This window comes from Somniosus microcephalus, unplaced genomic scaffold, assembly GCF_052327205.1.
Source record: "Somniosus microcephalus isolate GS21.2 unplaced genomic scaffold, FLI_Smic_1.0 unresolved_chr9, whole genome shotgun sequence".
Classification (NCBI taxonomy): Eukaryota; Metazoa; Chordata; class Chondrichthyes; order Squaliformes; family Somniosidae; genus Somniosus; species Somniosus microcephalus.
Genome location: NW_028225187.1, coordinates 30870609 through 30885752, shown reverse-complemented (window position 1 = coordinate 30885752; position 15144 = coordinate 30870609). Strand labels below are relative to the sequence as shown.

Below are 15144 nucleotides of genomic sequence, written 5' to 3'. Positions count from 1 at the left end.
GACAAGAGCAGAAGAGGCATGGGGACACCGCACCTGTAAGATCCTTTACAAATCATCTACCATCCTGATTTAAAAGTTTATCGCCGATCCTTCATCGTCACTGCGTCAAATTCCTGGAACTCCCTCCCTCACAGCACTACGGGAGTACCGTCAACACACGGACAGCAACGGTTCAAGAAGGCCGCTCAGCACTACCTTCTCAAGGGCAATTAGGGATAGGCAATAAATTCTGGCATTGCCAGAGATACCCACATCACATAAACGAATACAAATATATTAGCAACAACTGTCGAGAAATGGTGGTCTAAAACATATAGCCCAGAAACTACTACCTATGGCATTAAGTTTTGAGTCCTTAAATTATCCGTATTACTTCCCTCAATTTGTCAATTAAACATACTGATCGGCCTTTTTAAACCTACAAATAACTGTTGCAGTTTATAGACCAATACTTGATGCGATCAGATGACATTCTAGTTCTTTTTAGTAATTCACCTGTTTAATGTAAATGGTGCAGTGCCTCACTTCACATAGAGGAATGTCAAAGAAAATGTTACACCATCCAAGCTGATGGCACAAGCAGTGATTACCGGGCTCATCTGACTTTGAGCCACTTGTTTCGTTCTGCCTCAGGGGTACTTATAATAACTCACCTATCACTGAAACTGTAACAACATCGCTTTGCAGAGGACGTCCTGTCGCTTTGTTTGAAACACCGCAACTATAATCCCCTTGGGTGCTTTGGTTGATTTCACTGATTTGGTAATTAATTTCGGTTAGGTTGGACTCCTCGCGGAGGAGTTCTTTATCCGGGTCTTTGTAGAAAATGTAAGTAATCGGGGTAGAACCGTTGAACACTGAGCAGGTTAACGACGCTGTGTCTCCTTCTATTAACTCTTTACCAGGGCTGATTGCCAGTTCCGGTTTTGACACTGGGGTTCCTGCAAATTGTTAATTACATTGCTTTTGCAGAATTTGTAGCATTACTTTCAAAGTGAAATAGGGTTCTCATCATAATAAAGAAGGCTCGACATATAGGTTACCACACCAATATTGGGCGCCCGTCTCCCTCTCCTACTTTAGCAGTAGGTGGAATTAATAGAGGAAAGCCTGATCCTGGAACGACAATGATTCCTACTGCAATCCACTTATGGCCACCCTACTATGTTGGCCTGGTCCTTATTCCTCCTGACTCTGCTAGTGAAAAGCAGGAACTCTGCACTATTCCAATAACATAAACATTACTCTACCTAAATGCAGTGGTATCTAACTTCACCGTTCCACCTGACAAATAATTCTACTTTCCAGCAGTCAGCTACACATAAAATGTTCACGTAAGCGCTACCCTCTCGCTTTTAGTGATAATTATACTTTACTGATCCTCCTTCCTGTCTTCGCAAACAGAGGGAATAGCTTTCCCTAATCGCCCTATCTCGCAATTGGCATGTACTAAGCACTGATGAAATAACTCTTAGGCATGGCAAACCCGTGTTAGTCCCAGTGGCTCAAGTCTATCCTGTTGAATAAAATTTCCATTCCCTGGCATCATCTGTTGAATCAGCGTTACTCGTTCTCTATGATTTTCCTGTTCTCTTTAAAAGTGATAAACAATTATCTTAAATTGTACTCACGTCTGACTGAAACTGAAACCTGATTACTCAGTTTCTTCACCTCACGGTTCAAAGTAGTTGCTTCACACCGGTAAATCCCCGAATCTTCCGGCCGAGATGCTTCCCTGATGTAATAGCTGTGGTCTGCCGCTGAATTGAGAGGTTGTCCATCTTTGTAAAATACGAGTCTCAAGGAAGAATTGGATCGAAATATTTCTACCAAACAGGCGAGTTTTATCTGTTGGCCCTCAAATAATTGAGCTCCAGAATCAGCCCGCAAAGTAGGTTCGGAGAAGAGCTCTATAAAATAGAACGAATTATGGATTTGACAGATTCCACAACTATCACAGACATTACAATTTCGGATTTGTGCAGCAAATGTTAATCTTTGGAACATTGAGTGGAAGACACATCCTGCGGGTCCTGTGAGATTAGCCCACAACACCAGAACGCGCCCCTGATCCAGAATTTTAACTCAGCTCTCTGCCTAGATGATGCTTTGCGCCCAGGCCTTAAATACTGAAGTCTCCTTCGTCATTGTTGCAGCGCCTGCAAACTTTGCGACATTCATGCTAGAAGCTCAGCAACTGACAATGCCATTCTTTGGAAATCCACTCCCAACACAGGATCGATAACTCCCACCTTGTCATCAGATTGCCTGCTCCATAGAAAATGCAAAGATAGCGTTATGATTGACCGGATCTAACGGAGTGGAAACGGAATTCCTGGGCATCAAAGGCTCACACTTTAGTGACCTCGGGCGTTTTTCCTCATCCTCTTCCACCTCTACTGAAATTGGACGGGGTGAAATTTCAAATTTCGATGGGGTGCAAAACCGGTGGTCGCAGATTGGCCTCCCGTTATAAACACAGGCAAATTTCAATTCCATTGTCTGCTGATCCGCTACTGCGCTCTCAAAGTTAAATTTTACCCCCGAGTATTCAACTATCAAAGATTTCCGGGACTAGTAAGTGCTAAGGCTTTGTCTGATTAAACACCCTGCTATTCCTGACCAGGTTCTGCTGGTTTCTCATTCAGCCAGACAGAAACAGAGCAAGTATCTTTACCTTGGAGCCATGGGGTAAAATTTCCAATATCGAAGCTTGCGCCAATTGTACACCACGCACGATTTTCCTGTCTGCTGAAGATGATGGGAAGCAAAAACGGGCGGGACAAATAATGGGAGGCAATTTCATAATCGCCCATTTCCACACTACTGAAGGAAGCTAATGTTACCCACTGAGAGTGGGCACTGGACTTCAAATTTTGCAGCTCCTACAAATGCGGTTTTCAGCAAATGTAAGGATTGTATAAGAGCCACGTGGTGATAAGATTTGAAAAGATTGCATTCAAATTGATTTATACCCGATAAACTTGAGGGTTAACCCTTTACCAGACCGGATCCCTCCCGTATGGTTACTTAACTATAATGCCCTGAAGAATTCTTTAAATGAAAGATGAACAATAATTAAAGCTGGATGTCCATACCTGTTACCGAAATGTAAACCTCATCACTCTTCTTTTTCACACCAAAGTCGAAAGCATTTGCTACGCACTGGTAAGTCCCTGAGTCCTTCAATGAAGCTGCCTCAGTGAGAATATATTTGTAGTATGGGGTCAAGATCAGAGCTGTGCCATTTTTGTAAAATGAATATTTTAAGCAAATATTTGACGGTATATTTTCAATAAAACAGATGAATTTTAACTGGTCTCCCTCAAGTATTTCAACTGCAGGCTCAGACCTCAGTTTAGGTTTGGTGAAGAGTTCTGTGAAAACAGAATATGGATTGATAGGTAACAGTTCCTATCACTGTGTTAAACAAATAGCAGAGATTGATAATAAGAGCAAGCCAATACCGAGAATCATAGAAACATAGAAGATAGGAGCAGGAGTTGGCATTCGGCCCCACGAGCCTTCTCCGCCATTCAATGCGATCATGGCCGATCAACCAAATTCAGTACCTGGTCACTGCTTTATCCCCATACCCCTTGATCCCTTTAGCCTTAAGAAATATATACAACTCCTTCTTGAATATATTTAATGAATTGGCCTCTACTGCCTTCTGTGGCAGAGAATTCCACAGGTTCACCACTCTCTGGGTGATGAAATTCCTCCTCATTGCTGTCCTAAATGGCTTACCCCTTATCCTTAGAATGTGACCCCTGGTTCTGGACTGCCCGACCATCGGGAACATTCTTCCTGCATCTAGTCTGTCCAGTCCCGTCAGAATTTTATAAGTTTCAATGAGATCCCCTCTCATTCTTCTAAACTCCAGCAAGGACAAGCCCAATCGACCCAATCTCTCCTCATACGTCATTCCTGCCATCCCAGGTATCAGCCTGGTGAATCTTCGCTGAACTCCTTCCATGGCGGGTTAGGTTGATTGGCTATGATAAATTGACCCTTAGTGTTAGGGGGATTAAATGGGGATATGTTTTGGTGTAGGGGTTACGGGGATTGGGTGGGATATGTGCCGAAATGGCCTCTATCTGCACTGTGGGGTTTCTGTGATCTGTGATCCTTCCTCAGATAAGCTGACCAAAACTGCACACAATACTCAAGGTGTGGTCTCACCACGGCCCTGTATAACTGCAGCAAGACATCCTTGTTCCTGTACTCAAACCATCTCGCTACGAAGGCCAACATGCCAATTCCCTTCTTAACCACCTGCTGCACCTGCATGCTTACCTTCAGCGACTGGTGCACAAGGACACACAGGTCTCGTTGCACTTCCCCTTCTCCCAATCTATTGCGATTCAGATAATAATCTGCCTTCCTGTTTTTGCCACCAAAGTGGATAACCTCACATTTATCCACGTTATATTGCATCTGCCACGCTTTTGCCCAATCACCCAATCTCTCCAAATCAGCCTGGAGTTTCTTGGCATCCTCCTCATAGCACACACGCCCAGCAAGCTTTGTGTTGTCTGCAAATTTGGAGAGATTACATCTAGAGAATAGCCACGATGGGCGCCTATACTTAATGGTAACCAGCAGCTGTATTGTGGATCACTAGAGCAGGAAGCATTATTATGTTTTTATGGATTTCCTCTCGCTGCTTTGTTTGCGGAGAACTTAACCTGCTTAATTTATTCTGCTGAAACCGGAATTCCATACTGGGCAAGGCTTAATTATCAGCAGGAATATCCTCCCTTAGATCTTTTCTCTTTTAGCCATTCTCTGCTGCGTCTTCACCATCTAGTATGACCAGGGTGAACTCCACCAATATCCACAGCTACATTGCTCTGTCCCTAGCCAGCCCCCAGCTCAGCTGTCACCATCTGAAATTAAAAAGACTCCCGATTCTCCCGGCCAGGGTGATGGATCAGTGATGATATAACTCACCCGTTGCGATGATAAGGGCATCCAACGGCATCAGCGTACAGATTTTATTAGGAGCCTGTGATTAAGCTTATGCCAAACAGGTAAGTGGAAAGGGCAAAAGAGAGGGGAGAGGAGCACACTGCTTATTGTGTCCTTCCACACAGTCCATCAGCGGACCCGCCACTGAATTTTCAGGAGTACCTGCTGGTGCATTTTGTCAACTCATCATCGTGGTTGTTAGGGAGAGAGGCACCATCATATTTCGGTTTAGTGGGGGAATACTCCCCGTCAGCCTCTTGATGTAACAGGCTGGTAATGGGAAGCCGCCAAATTCTCCTCTGAGGTGGGGCGGGAGGAGAAAGATAGCTGCCGGCGTTAGCACGGGAGGAGACCCACCCTGGGTTAATTATTGGCTAAAGTAGCACGGTGTTAGACAGCCATCATGGGCCAAGTTTTCCAACCCCCACGGGTGCATACGAGCTGTGTACTCACCCATAGGGGCCTTGCAGGTACCGATTTCAGGTATGCGCTTAAAACCGGCACCTGCGATCTGTCAAGAATTCTCTTGACAGATGATCCACTTGCCCAAGAAAAGAGCCTCTGTGGCTGGAGAGTTTGCACAACTTCCGGCAGCTGAAAGGCTGTAGAATTCGTCTGACTGGTAAAAGTAGGCATAAGAGTGATGAAAGTTAGAAATAACAAATTTGATCACTCACTTATAAGTTAGAAATACTCTTGAAACGGTAAATTATTTATAGCCCAGTAAAAATGTTTAATTTTTTTTCTATAAATTATGTTTAAAATATTTAATTAAATGGAATTTTAATTTTGTAATTATAAATAGTTTATTTACTGTTTTAGTGTGTTTTTAAATGTGGTTCCCAATCATACTTTTGACAGTTCAGTCCCTACAGACCTGTCAAATGTATGAAGGGGGATTCCCTTCTTTGATTTGTTCGCCTTTCTCACGTGATCCCAGGAGCGCTTGCAAACCGTATGTGCCCCTGGGATACCTGGGCCTCTGCGCATTTCCAACAGGAGAGGCCCAGGATCGGAAGCCTCGGGCTCTCCAAACCAGCAGGTAAGTTCATAGATTTGTTTCCGATTGGAGGCATCTACCGGCAGGAAACCGCCGAACGGAAATTCAAGGCCTCTATGACCTAACACGTACAAATTCTTCCGAGCTCACAAAGCTATGCATAAATGTGGACAGATTCAGAACCTCTCGGACCTGTAATATGGATAAATATCCAAGAGCGATATCGCCAATTGAAATATTGCCGACGTACCTTGAACGTGAACATGAACACTTCGTGATTCCTTATTGCCAACAGTGCAATGGTATGATCTGCTGTCTTTTGAACTATTCACTCTAATGCTATGCAGAGCTCTCCGATCGGTCAACTTCATTGAGTGAATCCTTATATTGCCCTTGTAAAAGCCAACATCTTTATGCCTCCAATAATGCATTCTGAACCAACAATTCAGATTCAGAACACCTCCTTCCAAAACCGAAGGTGGGTCGACATTGAAGGCCACTTTGCGATCTAATGTTGGGAACAAAATGTGGCGGTTTTAGCTTAACAAATGCTTAACTCAAACTGAGAACTGCTCCACAACAGCCCGTATACATTGGACACGAGAAAACCCCAATCCCAACTCCAGGCAAGTCTGGGAAAAAGAAGAACAGAAAGGAAACAGCAGTCGGGTGGTGTTGAATTTACTGATGGTTGTAAATGGGGTTTATTGATAATCTATCCTCGTGCAGCAGCTCCCCACCATTTGGCCCAGCTCTTCTTAGTTTGATACACTGAAAATAAACTATTTTGGGAACGACGGTTAAGCAACGCCCGAGCACATAAGGGATTAGAAAATCTAGCACTAGTGATCACTTATTGCTTACCGAACTCACAGTAAATGTACTCCATTGATCTCAACAGAAGGAAACTCCACCGGATTCTGTGAGGTGCATTCCATCCCCCCCTCCGACCAGATTATGGAAGGTGTGCATCCAGCTCCTTTTGATTTCTGAGCCTCCCAGAGGGCACACATTGCCCGAGTTGCGTTGTGACGATAAGGAAAGAGTGCGCCAAACCTTCCTGGCCTCAGCTATATGCCTGGCTCAGCTACACTCTCTCATCCATTAGCAAGAGATCTGCTTATGTTGGGACGGGCTTACGCTGGTTTCTGTAGGGCAGTGACAGGCGCACATCAGTAGGCCCGAGGGCACTGCCACTAGCCTCATGTTCACTGTAAAATTCTATCTAACTCCACCGCTCCACCTGGCAAATCATTCTATGTTCCAGCACTCGGAACGTCCTTCTAAGCGCTACCCTCCCGCTTTAATGATAATTATACATTACTGATCCCTCCTTCCTGTCTTCGCAATCAGAGAAAATATCTTTCCCTAATCGCCCAATTTCGGAATTTGCATTTAAAGACCACTAATGAAATAACCTTTAGCTATGGCTAACCCGGTAGTGTTAGTCCCAATACCTCAAGTCTATCCTGGTGAATACACTTTTACTTCCCTGGTGTACTGTTGAATCAGCGCTACCCGTATTCTATGATTTTCATGTTCTCTTTAAAAGTGTTATAACATTGTCTTAAATTGTACTCACGTCTGACTGAAACGGAAACCTGATTACTCAGTTTCTTCACCTCACTGTTCAAAGTAGTTGCTTCGCTCCAGTAATTCCCCGAATCGTCCGGCCGAGATGCCTTCTTGATGTAATAGTTGTTGTCTGCCGCTGAAGTGAGAGATTGTCCATCTTTGTAAAATACGAGTCTCAAGGAAGTATTGGATCGAAATATTTTAACCAAACAGGCGAGATTTAACTGTTGGTCCACAAATAATTGAGCTCCAGACTCAGCCCTCAGTGTAGGTATGGAGAAGACCTCTATAAAATAGAATAATGCATGGATTTTCCGGGTTCCACATCCATCACAGACTTAACAATTTATGTGTTTGGACAACTCACGTTAATGAGCAGAAGAATGAAAAGCCGACAGCAGCTCAGAGAAAGAGGCTTTCAATAATCCTTGATTGCGCTCTGCTACGGGAATATGCAGTTCGGGACCTTGACACAGTTATCACTTGAGGTCTGAACATCCTGTCGTGGCTAGATTTGGGAACAAGTTAACCCTTCCATTGAAATGAATGGAAGAAACATCCTGCGGGTCCTGTGAGATTATCCCCCAACACCCCAACCCCACAACCCCATCATTTGAACTCAGCTCTCAGCCCAGGCGATGCTTTACTCCCGGGTCTTAAATACTGAAATATCCTTGGTCGTTGTGGCAGCAACTGCAAATTTTAGGACCTTCATGTTAAACGCTCAGCTACTATCAATACAATTTTTCTGAAATCCACTGCCGACACAGGATTGATAACTCCCACCTTGTTTTCAGATTGCCTGCCCCATTGAAAATGCGAAGCTCGAGTTATGATTGGTCGGATCTAAAAGATTGGGAAGGAATCCCCGGGCACCAGAGGCACAGACGTTAGTGACCTCGGGCATTTTGCATCCACCGCTACTGAAATTGGAGGGGGTGAAAATTCAAGTTTGTCTGGGGTAAAAAACCGGTGGTAGCAGATTGATCACCCTTTATAAACACAGGCCAATTTCAATTCAATTTTCTGCCGTTCAGTTTTAGCGCTGTCAATGTTAAATTTTACCCCCGAGTTTTCAACTATAGAAGATTTCCGGGGCTAGTAAGTGGTAAGGCATTGGCTGATTAATCACCCTGCTGTTCCTGACCAGGTTCTGCTCGCTGCTGAATATGCCAGTTAGAAACAGGGAAGGTAACTTTACCTTGGGGTTATGGGTTAAAATGCACGGCATCGAATCTTGCACCAATTCTACACTACGCGCGATATTCCTGTCCATTGAAGATCAATGGATGCAAAAACGGTCGGGACATATAATGGGAGATAAATTCAATATCGCCCAATTCCACACTATTTCAGGAAGCTACTATTACCCACTGGGAGTGGGCGCTGGTCCTCAAACGTAGCAGCTTTTAAAACTTCGGTTTTCAGCAAATGTATGGATAGTGTAAGAACCAGGTGGCGCTGTCATTTAGCAGGTTGCATTCAAAATTGATTATTACGTCATAAACTTGTGGGTAAATCCTTTACCAGACTGGATCCCTCTCGTATGTTTATTTAAGTATAATCCCCTGAAGAATTCTTTCATTCAACAATAATTACAGCTGGCTGTCCTTACCTTTAACCGCAATGGAAACCTCATCACTCTTTTTCACAACGCGGTAGGAAATATTTGCTTCACACAGGTAAGTCCCCGAGTCCTTCAAAGAAGCTGTCTCCGTGAGCTTAAATGTGTTGTATGAAGTCAATATCAGAGCTTTGCCATTTTTGTAAAATGAGTATTGAAGCCCATTACTGTACGGCATTGTTTCAATAATACAGATGAATACTAACTGGTGTCCCTCAAATATTTCAACTGCAGGGTCAGTCCTCAGTTTAGGTTTGGAGAAGAGTTCTGTGAAAGCAGAATCTGGATTGACAGGTAACATTTCCTATCACTGAGTTAAACAGACAGCAGAGCTTTTTAATAGGAGCAAGGCAATACCGCAAATCGCCACGAGGGGCGTCTACAATTAACGGTAACTAGCAGCTGTATTGTGGAACACTAGAGCAGGAAGCATTACTATATTGTTGTGGAATTCCTCTCGCTGCTTTGTTTGCGGAGATCTTAATCTGCTTAATATAAAGTGCTGAAACAGAAATTCCAACCAGGACAAGACTTATATTTCAGCAGGGATCCTCCCATAGCTCTTTTCTCTTTTAGCCATTATCTGCCGTGTCTCACCATCTATTATGACCACGGTGAACTCCACAATTGGTCGCAGCAAAATCGCTCTGTCCCCAACAAAGCCCCCTGCTCCGTTGTCACCATCTGAATTTACAAAGACTCCAGATTCTCACGGCCAGGGTGATGGATCAGTGATGATATAACACACCCGCTGCGATGACAAGGGCATCCAAGGGAATCTGCTCCCATAGTTTATTAGGGGTCTGTGGCGAAGTTTGCGCCAAACACGTAAGTGAAAATAGCAAAACAGAGTGGAGAGGAGCACACTGCTTATTCTATCCTTCCACAATGTTCGTCAGCGGACCGACCACTGACGTTCCAGGGTCTCACGAGGACCTGCTGGTACTTTGTCAAATATACTCATCGTGCTTATTAAGGACAGAGGCAGCATCAAATTTCGGTTTCGTGGCAGAAAACTGCCCGTCAGCCTCTAGATGTCACATGGTGGTAATGGAGGAAGCCGCCAAATTCTCCTCAAAGGTGGGTCGGGAGGAGAAAGAAATCTGCTGGAGCTGGCATGGGAGGAGACCCGCCCGTGTTAAATATCGACTAAAGTAGCACGTTGTTAGACAAACATCATATGACCTAACGTGAACAAATTATTCCGAGATCACAGAACTATATATAATTTTGTACAGATTCAGAAATTCTCGGACCAGTAATATTTATAAATATTAAAGAGGGGTATCACCAATTGAAATTTTGCATACGTACCGTGAACGTGAACATGAACACTTCGATAAATTTTCTCGTCAATAGTACAATGGTATGATCCACTGTCTTTTGAACTATTCACTCTAATGCTATGCAGAGCGTTCCAATAATACAACTTCATTGAGTGGATCCTTCTATTTCCTTTGTAAAAGCCAACATCTTTCCACAAATAATATTTTCTGTACCGACAATTCAGATTCAGAACATCTCCTTCCAAAACCGAAGGTGGGTCGACCTGGAAGGCCACATCGCCATCTAATGTTGGGAACAAAATTTCGTAGTTTAGTTTAACAAATGATTAAATCAAACGAAGAACTGCTTCGACAACAGCCCGAATACATTGGACACGTTATATAATCCCAATCCCAAATCCAATCCAGGCTGGGGCAAATACAGAACAGAAAGGAAGCAGTGGACAGTTGCTGTTGAATATACTGATGGTTCCAATTTGGGTTCATTGGTATTGCTCTCCTCCTGCAGCACTTCCCCACCATTTGGCCCAGCTACTCTTAGGTTGGAACACTGAAAATAATCTACGTTGGGCACGGCGGTTAAGAAACTCATAAGCAGAAAAGGGAATAGAAAATCCGGCACAAAGGATCACGTATTGCTCACTGAACCCGCCGTATATGTACACTTTTGATTTCAAAAGAAGGAAATTACGCCGGATTTTTTGAGGAGCATTCCATCCACAGCACCAGATTCTGGAAGGAGTGCATCCAGCTCATTTTGCCTTCTGAATCGGCCAGTGGGCACAAGGTCCCAGAGATGCGTTGTCAACATAAGGTAAAGAGTGCCCCAAATATTCCAGGCCTCAGCTATAAGCCTGAACCAGCTACAATCTTCCATCCATTAGCATCAAATCCGCCTATGTTGGGATGGTCTTACGTTGGTTTGCATACACATCAGTAGGACCGAGATCACTGCCAGGAGACTCATGTTAACTTTGAAATGGGGCTTTCTGGTTGCAGCCAAAGATTAGCAGTTCAAAATCTTCCAATACCTACGATCGACAGGCAGGAGTTTGGGGGTGAGAATTTAATTCAAATAACTACCTACCTTGCTACCACTTTAGGATGCCCTTGGATCCTCACAAAGACTTTGGTTGGCAGATTAAGCGGACGAAAGCTCCACCACCAGTGTCCTTCAAGAGCCCTCCTCTCTTGGGGTCCGCCATTGTAAATGAATAGGAAACTTTTGTGGAAGACCAGAAACATCCCTCCTGACTCATAGTACATTGTACACGATATTTACAGCAGAGAGCCAGGCCATTCGGCCTAATAGGTCCATGCAGGTGCTTATCTTCCACACGGGTCTCTTCCCAGCCTTCATCATCTACCCCATCAAGATATCCTTCAATTCCTTTCTCGCTCATGTAATTATCTAGCTTCACCTTAATTGCAGTTCCCTCAACTACTCCCTGTGGGAGCGAGTTCCACATTCTAACCACCCTCTTATTACTAGCCCATATGCAGGCCTAATGATATGAGCACGGGGATGCCCATGCAATCGCCCAGCAGCGTGAGAGCACGGAAATGAAATGCAGATGAACTCCAACGACATTTCCCGATAATTCTCAGGAGCAACCGAGAAGGAGACATGCACTCCTACGGATTCATGGGGCCCTTACAGTTAACGCAGTGGCTGATTTTGCCACATGCGACCCAGAAGCTTGCCTACAATGCACAGCTTGGAATGTTTTCCCAGTAATTGCAAATATTTACCAACTTCAACAAAAATTGTCGAGCCAAAGAATGTTCTTCGCATCGTTTTCCATCTTTCAGCAAATTAACAAGCAGCAACTTTGGGAGGAAAACAGCAAAGCCAGCGACCAACCTGTTACGGTGAGGTTTACTTCCTGCGAGACCCACTTCCTGTAGCCTATTTTGCATTCACACCGATAAGATGCCCCATCTGCAATTTCTGCTTTAGTTATGATGTACTGAGATTGAGAACTTCCATGTATTATCTCTTCTTTCTGATACCACAGGAAGTATCCTCTCCCTTTCTGGTCAGACACCAAACAATTCAGGATAATTCTTTCACCTGACAGCGTGGCTCTTGGTTTTACTTCAAGAGTTAAAATCATATCAGAAGCTGAAAATATGTAAGAAATATTAAGTAAGTACAAATTGTAATATGTTAAACTACAGGTATGACATCCTATAGTATATTTCCATTAGAGTGCATCTATAGTAATCACTTCAGTAAAGAACAACAGGCCTATAACCCGAAAAGCTGTAGTGACAAATGTGGCATTAGAAAGTCACGTGTCCCTTCTTATGTTCAGCTGATGCCCCGTATGTTGTCCTTCAAACGTTCATCAAATAACTTTTACTTCGAAACCCGATTCTACAAATCAGCAACAAACTCGGCACTCTTTCAAGGAACGACTGGTATTTGTTCATTGGGTGTGGTGAGACTAAAGGAGCTGGGATTGTTCTATTTAGAGCAGAGCTGGTTGAAGGGAGGTGCGGCAGAATGGTATCATTCATCCCAGTGTCCACTTGGCAATTTTGCTCAAGTAAGTAATATGTTTGATACACTGTCTCACAATATATACTGAGAGTCCTCTTTAAAACAGTAAATTTTCGTGACAAGAGCTGAGCTGACTATGGGTCAAAGTTCAGCGACTGATGGTGGCCACTTCCAGCGGTTTGACTCAGCAGCCAATAATCAACAGTAGGCGTGGCTCAATCGCCTCTGCGACAATAAGGCGTTGGTTCGAATCCCACACCAGAGACTCCCGGTGTCGTTATTGCAGGAAACGGTTCCTTTCCAATGAGACATTATACTGAGGCCCCATATCCCCACTTAGATGGACGTCAAAAATCCAACAAAAATAATTGAAAGAGCAATCATTAGAGCAAGCATAGAAGTGTAAAATGATCTGGTCATTATTACAATGCTCTTTGTGGGAGCTTTGCTCTGCCCGAACTAGCTGTCACTTATCTCACGTTACATCAGTGACTATATTGAAAAGTAATTAATTGTCTGTGCAGTGCAATCGGAGGTCGTGATAGACGCTATATGAATGCTTATTATTCTGTCTTTTGTCTATTTTCTATGCTATTAAGTGTCAAAGTTCACCTACCGATTGTGACCACTTCCAGAGCCTCACTCCTCTCCGATTTGTTTGACCATACATCACACTGGTAAGAGCCTCCACTGCTGCTGTCTGCTAGTGATTCATAAAACTCACTCTGAGGTTCATGTAAATGTATATTATTTTTTAACCAATTAGTGTAAATAGCTTTGCCACTGTATCGACACTGCAGCTTAAATTCCTCTCCTTCCTTTACCACACCACTGCTGGGAAAACTAACCAGCACTTCCGGCCCAGGAGCTGCAGAAAGACGATAAATGGAATTTATGATTAGAAATTTGGAAACTTCCAGTCTTTGCACTATACACTGTAGTAAGTACAGTGGGTAATTTCTACTCAGTGTCCCAACCAGGTGCGACATATCGGGTGTCTATTGATCGAAATTTCTATTCATGAAGTGAAATTAACTTGCTGAAATCGGGTGGTAATGGCCTCGACATGGGGTCGGTAGACTTACCATCCATTTAACGCCGACACTCTGCCCCCTACCATTTTCACAAGGACCAATGTTTGGGCGGCACAATCGCCTCCCTGTATCAGGCGGTAGGCGTTTTAAATCTATCAATTAGCTTAAATTTAAACAGTGTCTCCTTATTTACTGTATCAAAACCTTTCATGATTTTGAACACCTCTATCAAGTCACACCTTAAACTTCTGTGCTCAAAGGAGAACAGCTCTCGTTTCTCCATGCAACTGAAATCCCGTGTCCCTGGTACACTTTTAGTAAATGTCCTTTGCAATTTCCAGCATTAATTTGCATCAGCCATGTGTCTGCCCATTTCACCAGTCTGTCTTTATCCTTCTGATGTCTGTTTCTATCTTTCGCATTGCTAGCTACATTTCCGAGCTTCATGACTTCTGCAAGGTTTGTAATTGTACCCCTGTATACCCAAGTCCTAGTGATATATAATTATCAGACAGAACAGAGGTCCCAATACAGACCTCTGCGAGACACCACTGAATATTCACTTCACAACCAATCTCTGCTCTTTGTCTCAGTCCATTTCTTATCCACACTGCCACTTCCCCTTATTCACATGGATTTCAATTTTGCTAACAAATCTGTTATGTGGAACTTCATTAAGCGCTTTTTGAAAGCCTATACACAACATTAACGCACTAATTTCATCAACACTTGCTGTTACTTCATCAAAGAACTTTTTTTATCAATCCATATAATTACTCATTTATTATTACTCGCTGCCAATCCTCAGGTGACTGAGCTGGCAGTTACCCAGACCAATTTATAGGTCACTTTGTCTTTAACATATTGTGGTCGACATTAAATTTGGAGCTGAGGCTTAAAACTGCGGTTCTGATTGGCCGACCGTGAGAGAAACTGCCCACTTTAGATTCCCACTGAATCAATGAAAATGATGATCGAATGTTTCTCTTAACTTCGCGTATCCAGAAGGTCAGTTTTATGCTCGGGCGAACAACTGAAAATTACTCAATTGTTGGATTGTTACTGTCCTTTAGCTATAAATTGGAAGCGTTCATTCCACAAACCGAATGGACATTATTGTCATCATACCTTGTGTGGTCGCCTGA

At 43.5% G+C, this 15144-nt stretch overlaps 2 protein-coding genes across 2 annotated transcripts; both read right to left on the bottom strand.

Annotated features, from left to right (window-relative positions):
* Positions 1-1295: 1295 nt before the first annotated feature.
* LOC147085006 (Fc receptor-like protein 5) lies at positions 1296-6502 on the bottom strand. Its single transcript, XM_085979714.1, has 3 exons — positions 6225-6502; positions 3099-3377; positions 1296-1910 (listed from the first exon to the last, which is right to left on the bottom strand). The coding sequence occupies exons 1-3, from the start codon at positions 6403-6405 to the stop codon at positions 1612-1614; spliced, it is 759 nt and encodes a 252-aa protein (XP_085835840.1). The 5' UTR covers positions 6406-6502; the 3' UTR covers positions 1296-1611.
* A 1060-nt stretch (positions 6503-7562) lies between these two features.
* On the bottom strand, positions 7563-14905 carry LOC147085005 (high affinity immunoglobulin epsilon receptor subunit alpha-like). Its single transcript, XM_085979711.1, has 4 exons — positions 13582-14905; positions 12324-12584; positions 9165-10742; positions 7563-7835 (listed from the first exon to the last, which is right to left on the bottom strand). The coding sequence occupies exons 1-3, from the start codon at positions 13952-13954 to the stop codon at positions 10414-10416; spliced, it is 963 nt and encodes a 320-aa protein (XP_085835837.1). The 5' UTR covers positions 13955-14905; the 3' UTR covers positions 7563-7835; positions 9165-10413.
* Between the last annotated feature and the right edge of the window lie 239 nt (positions 14906-15144).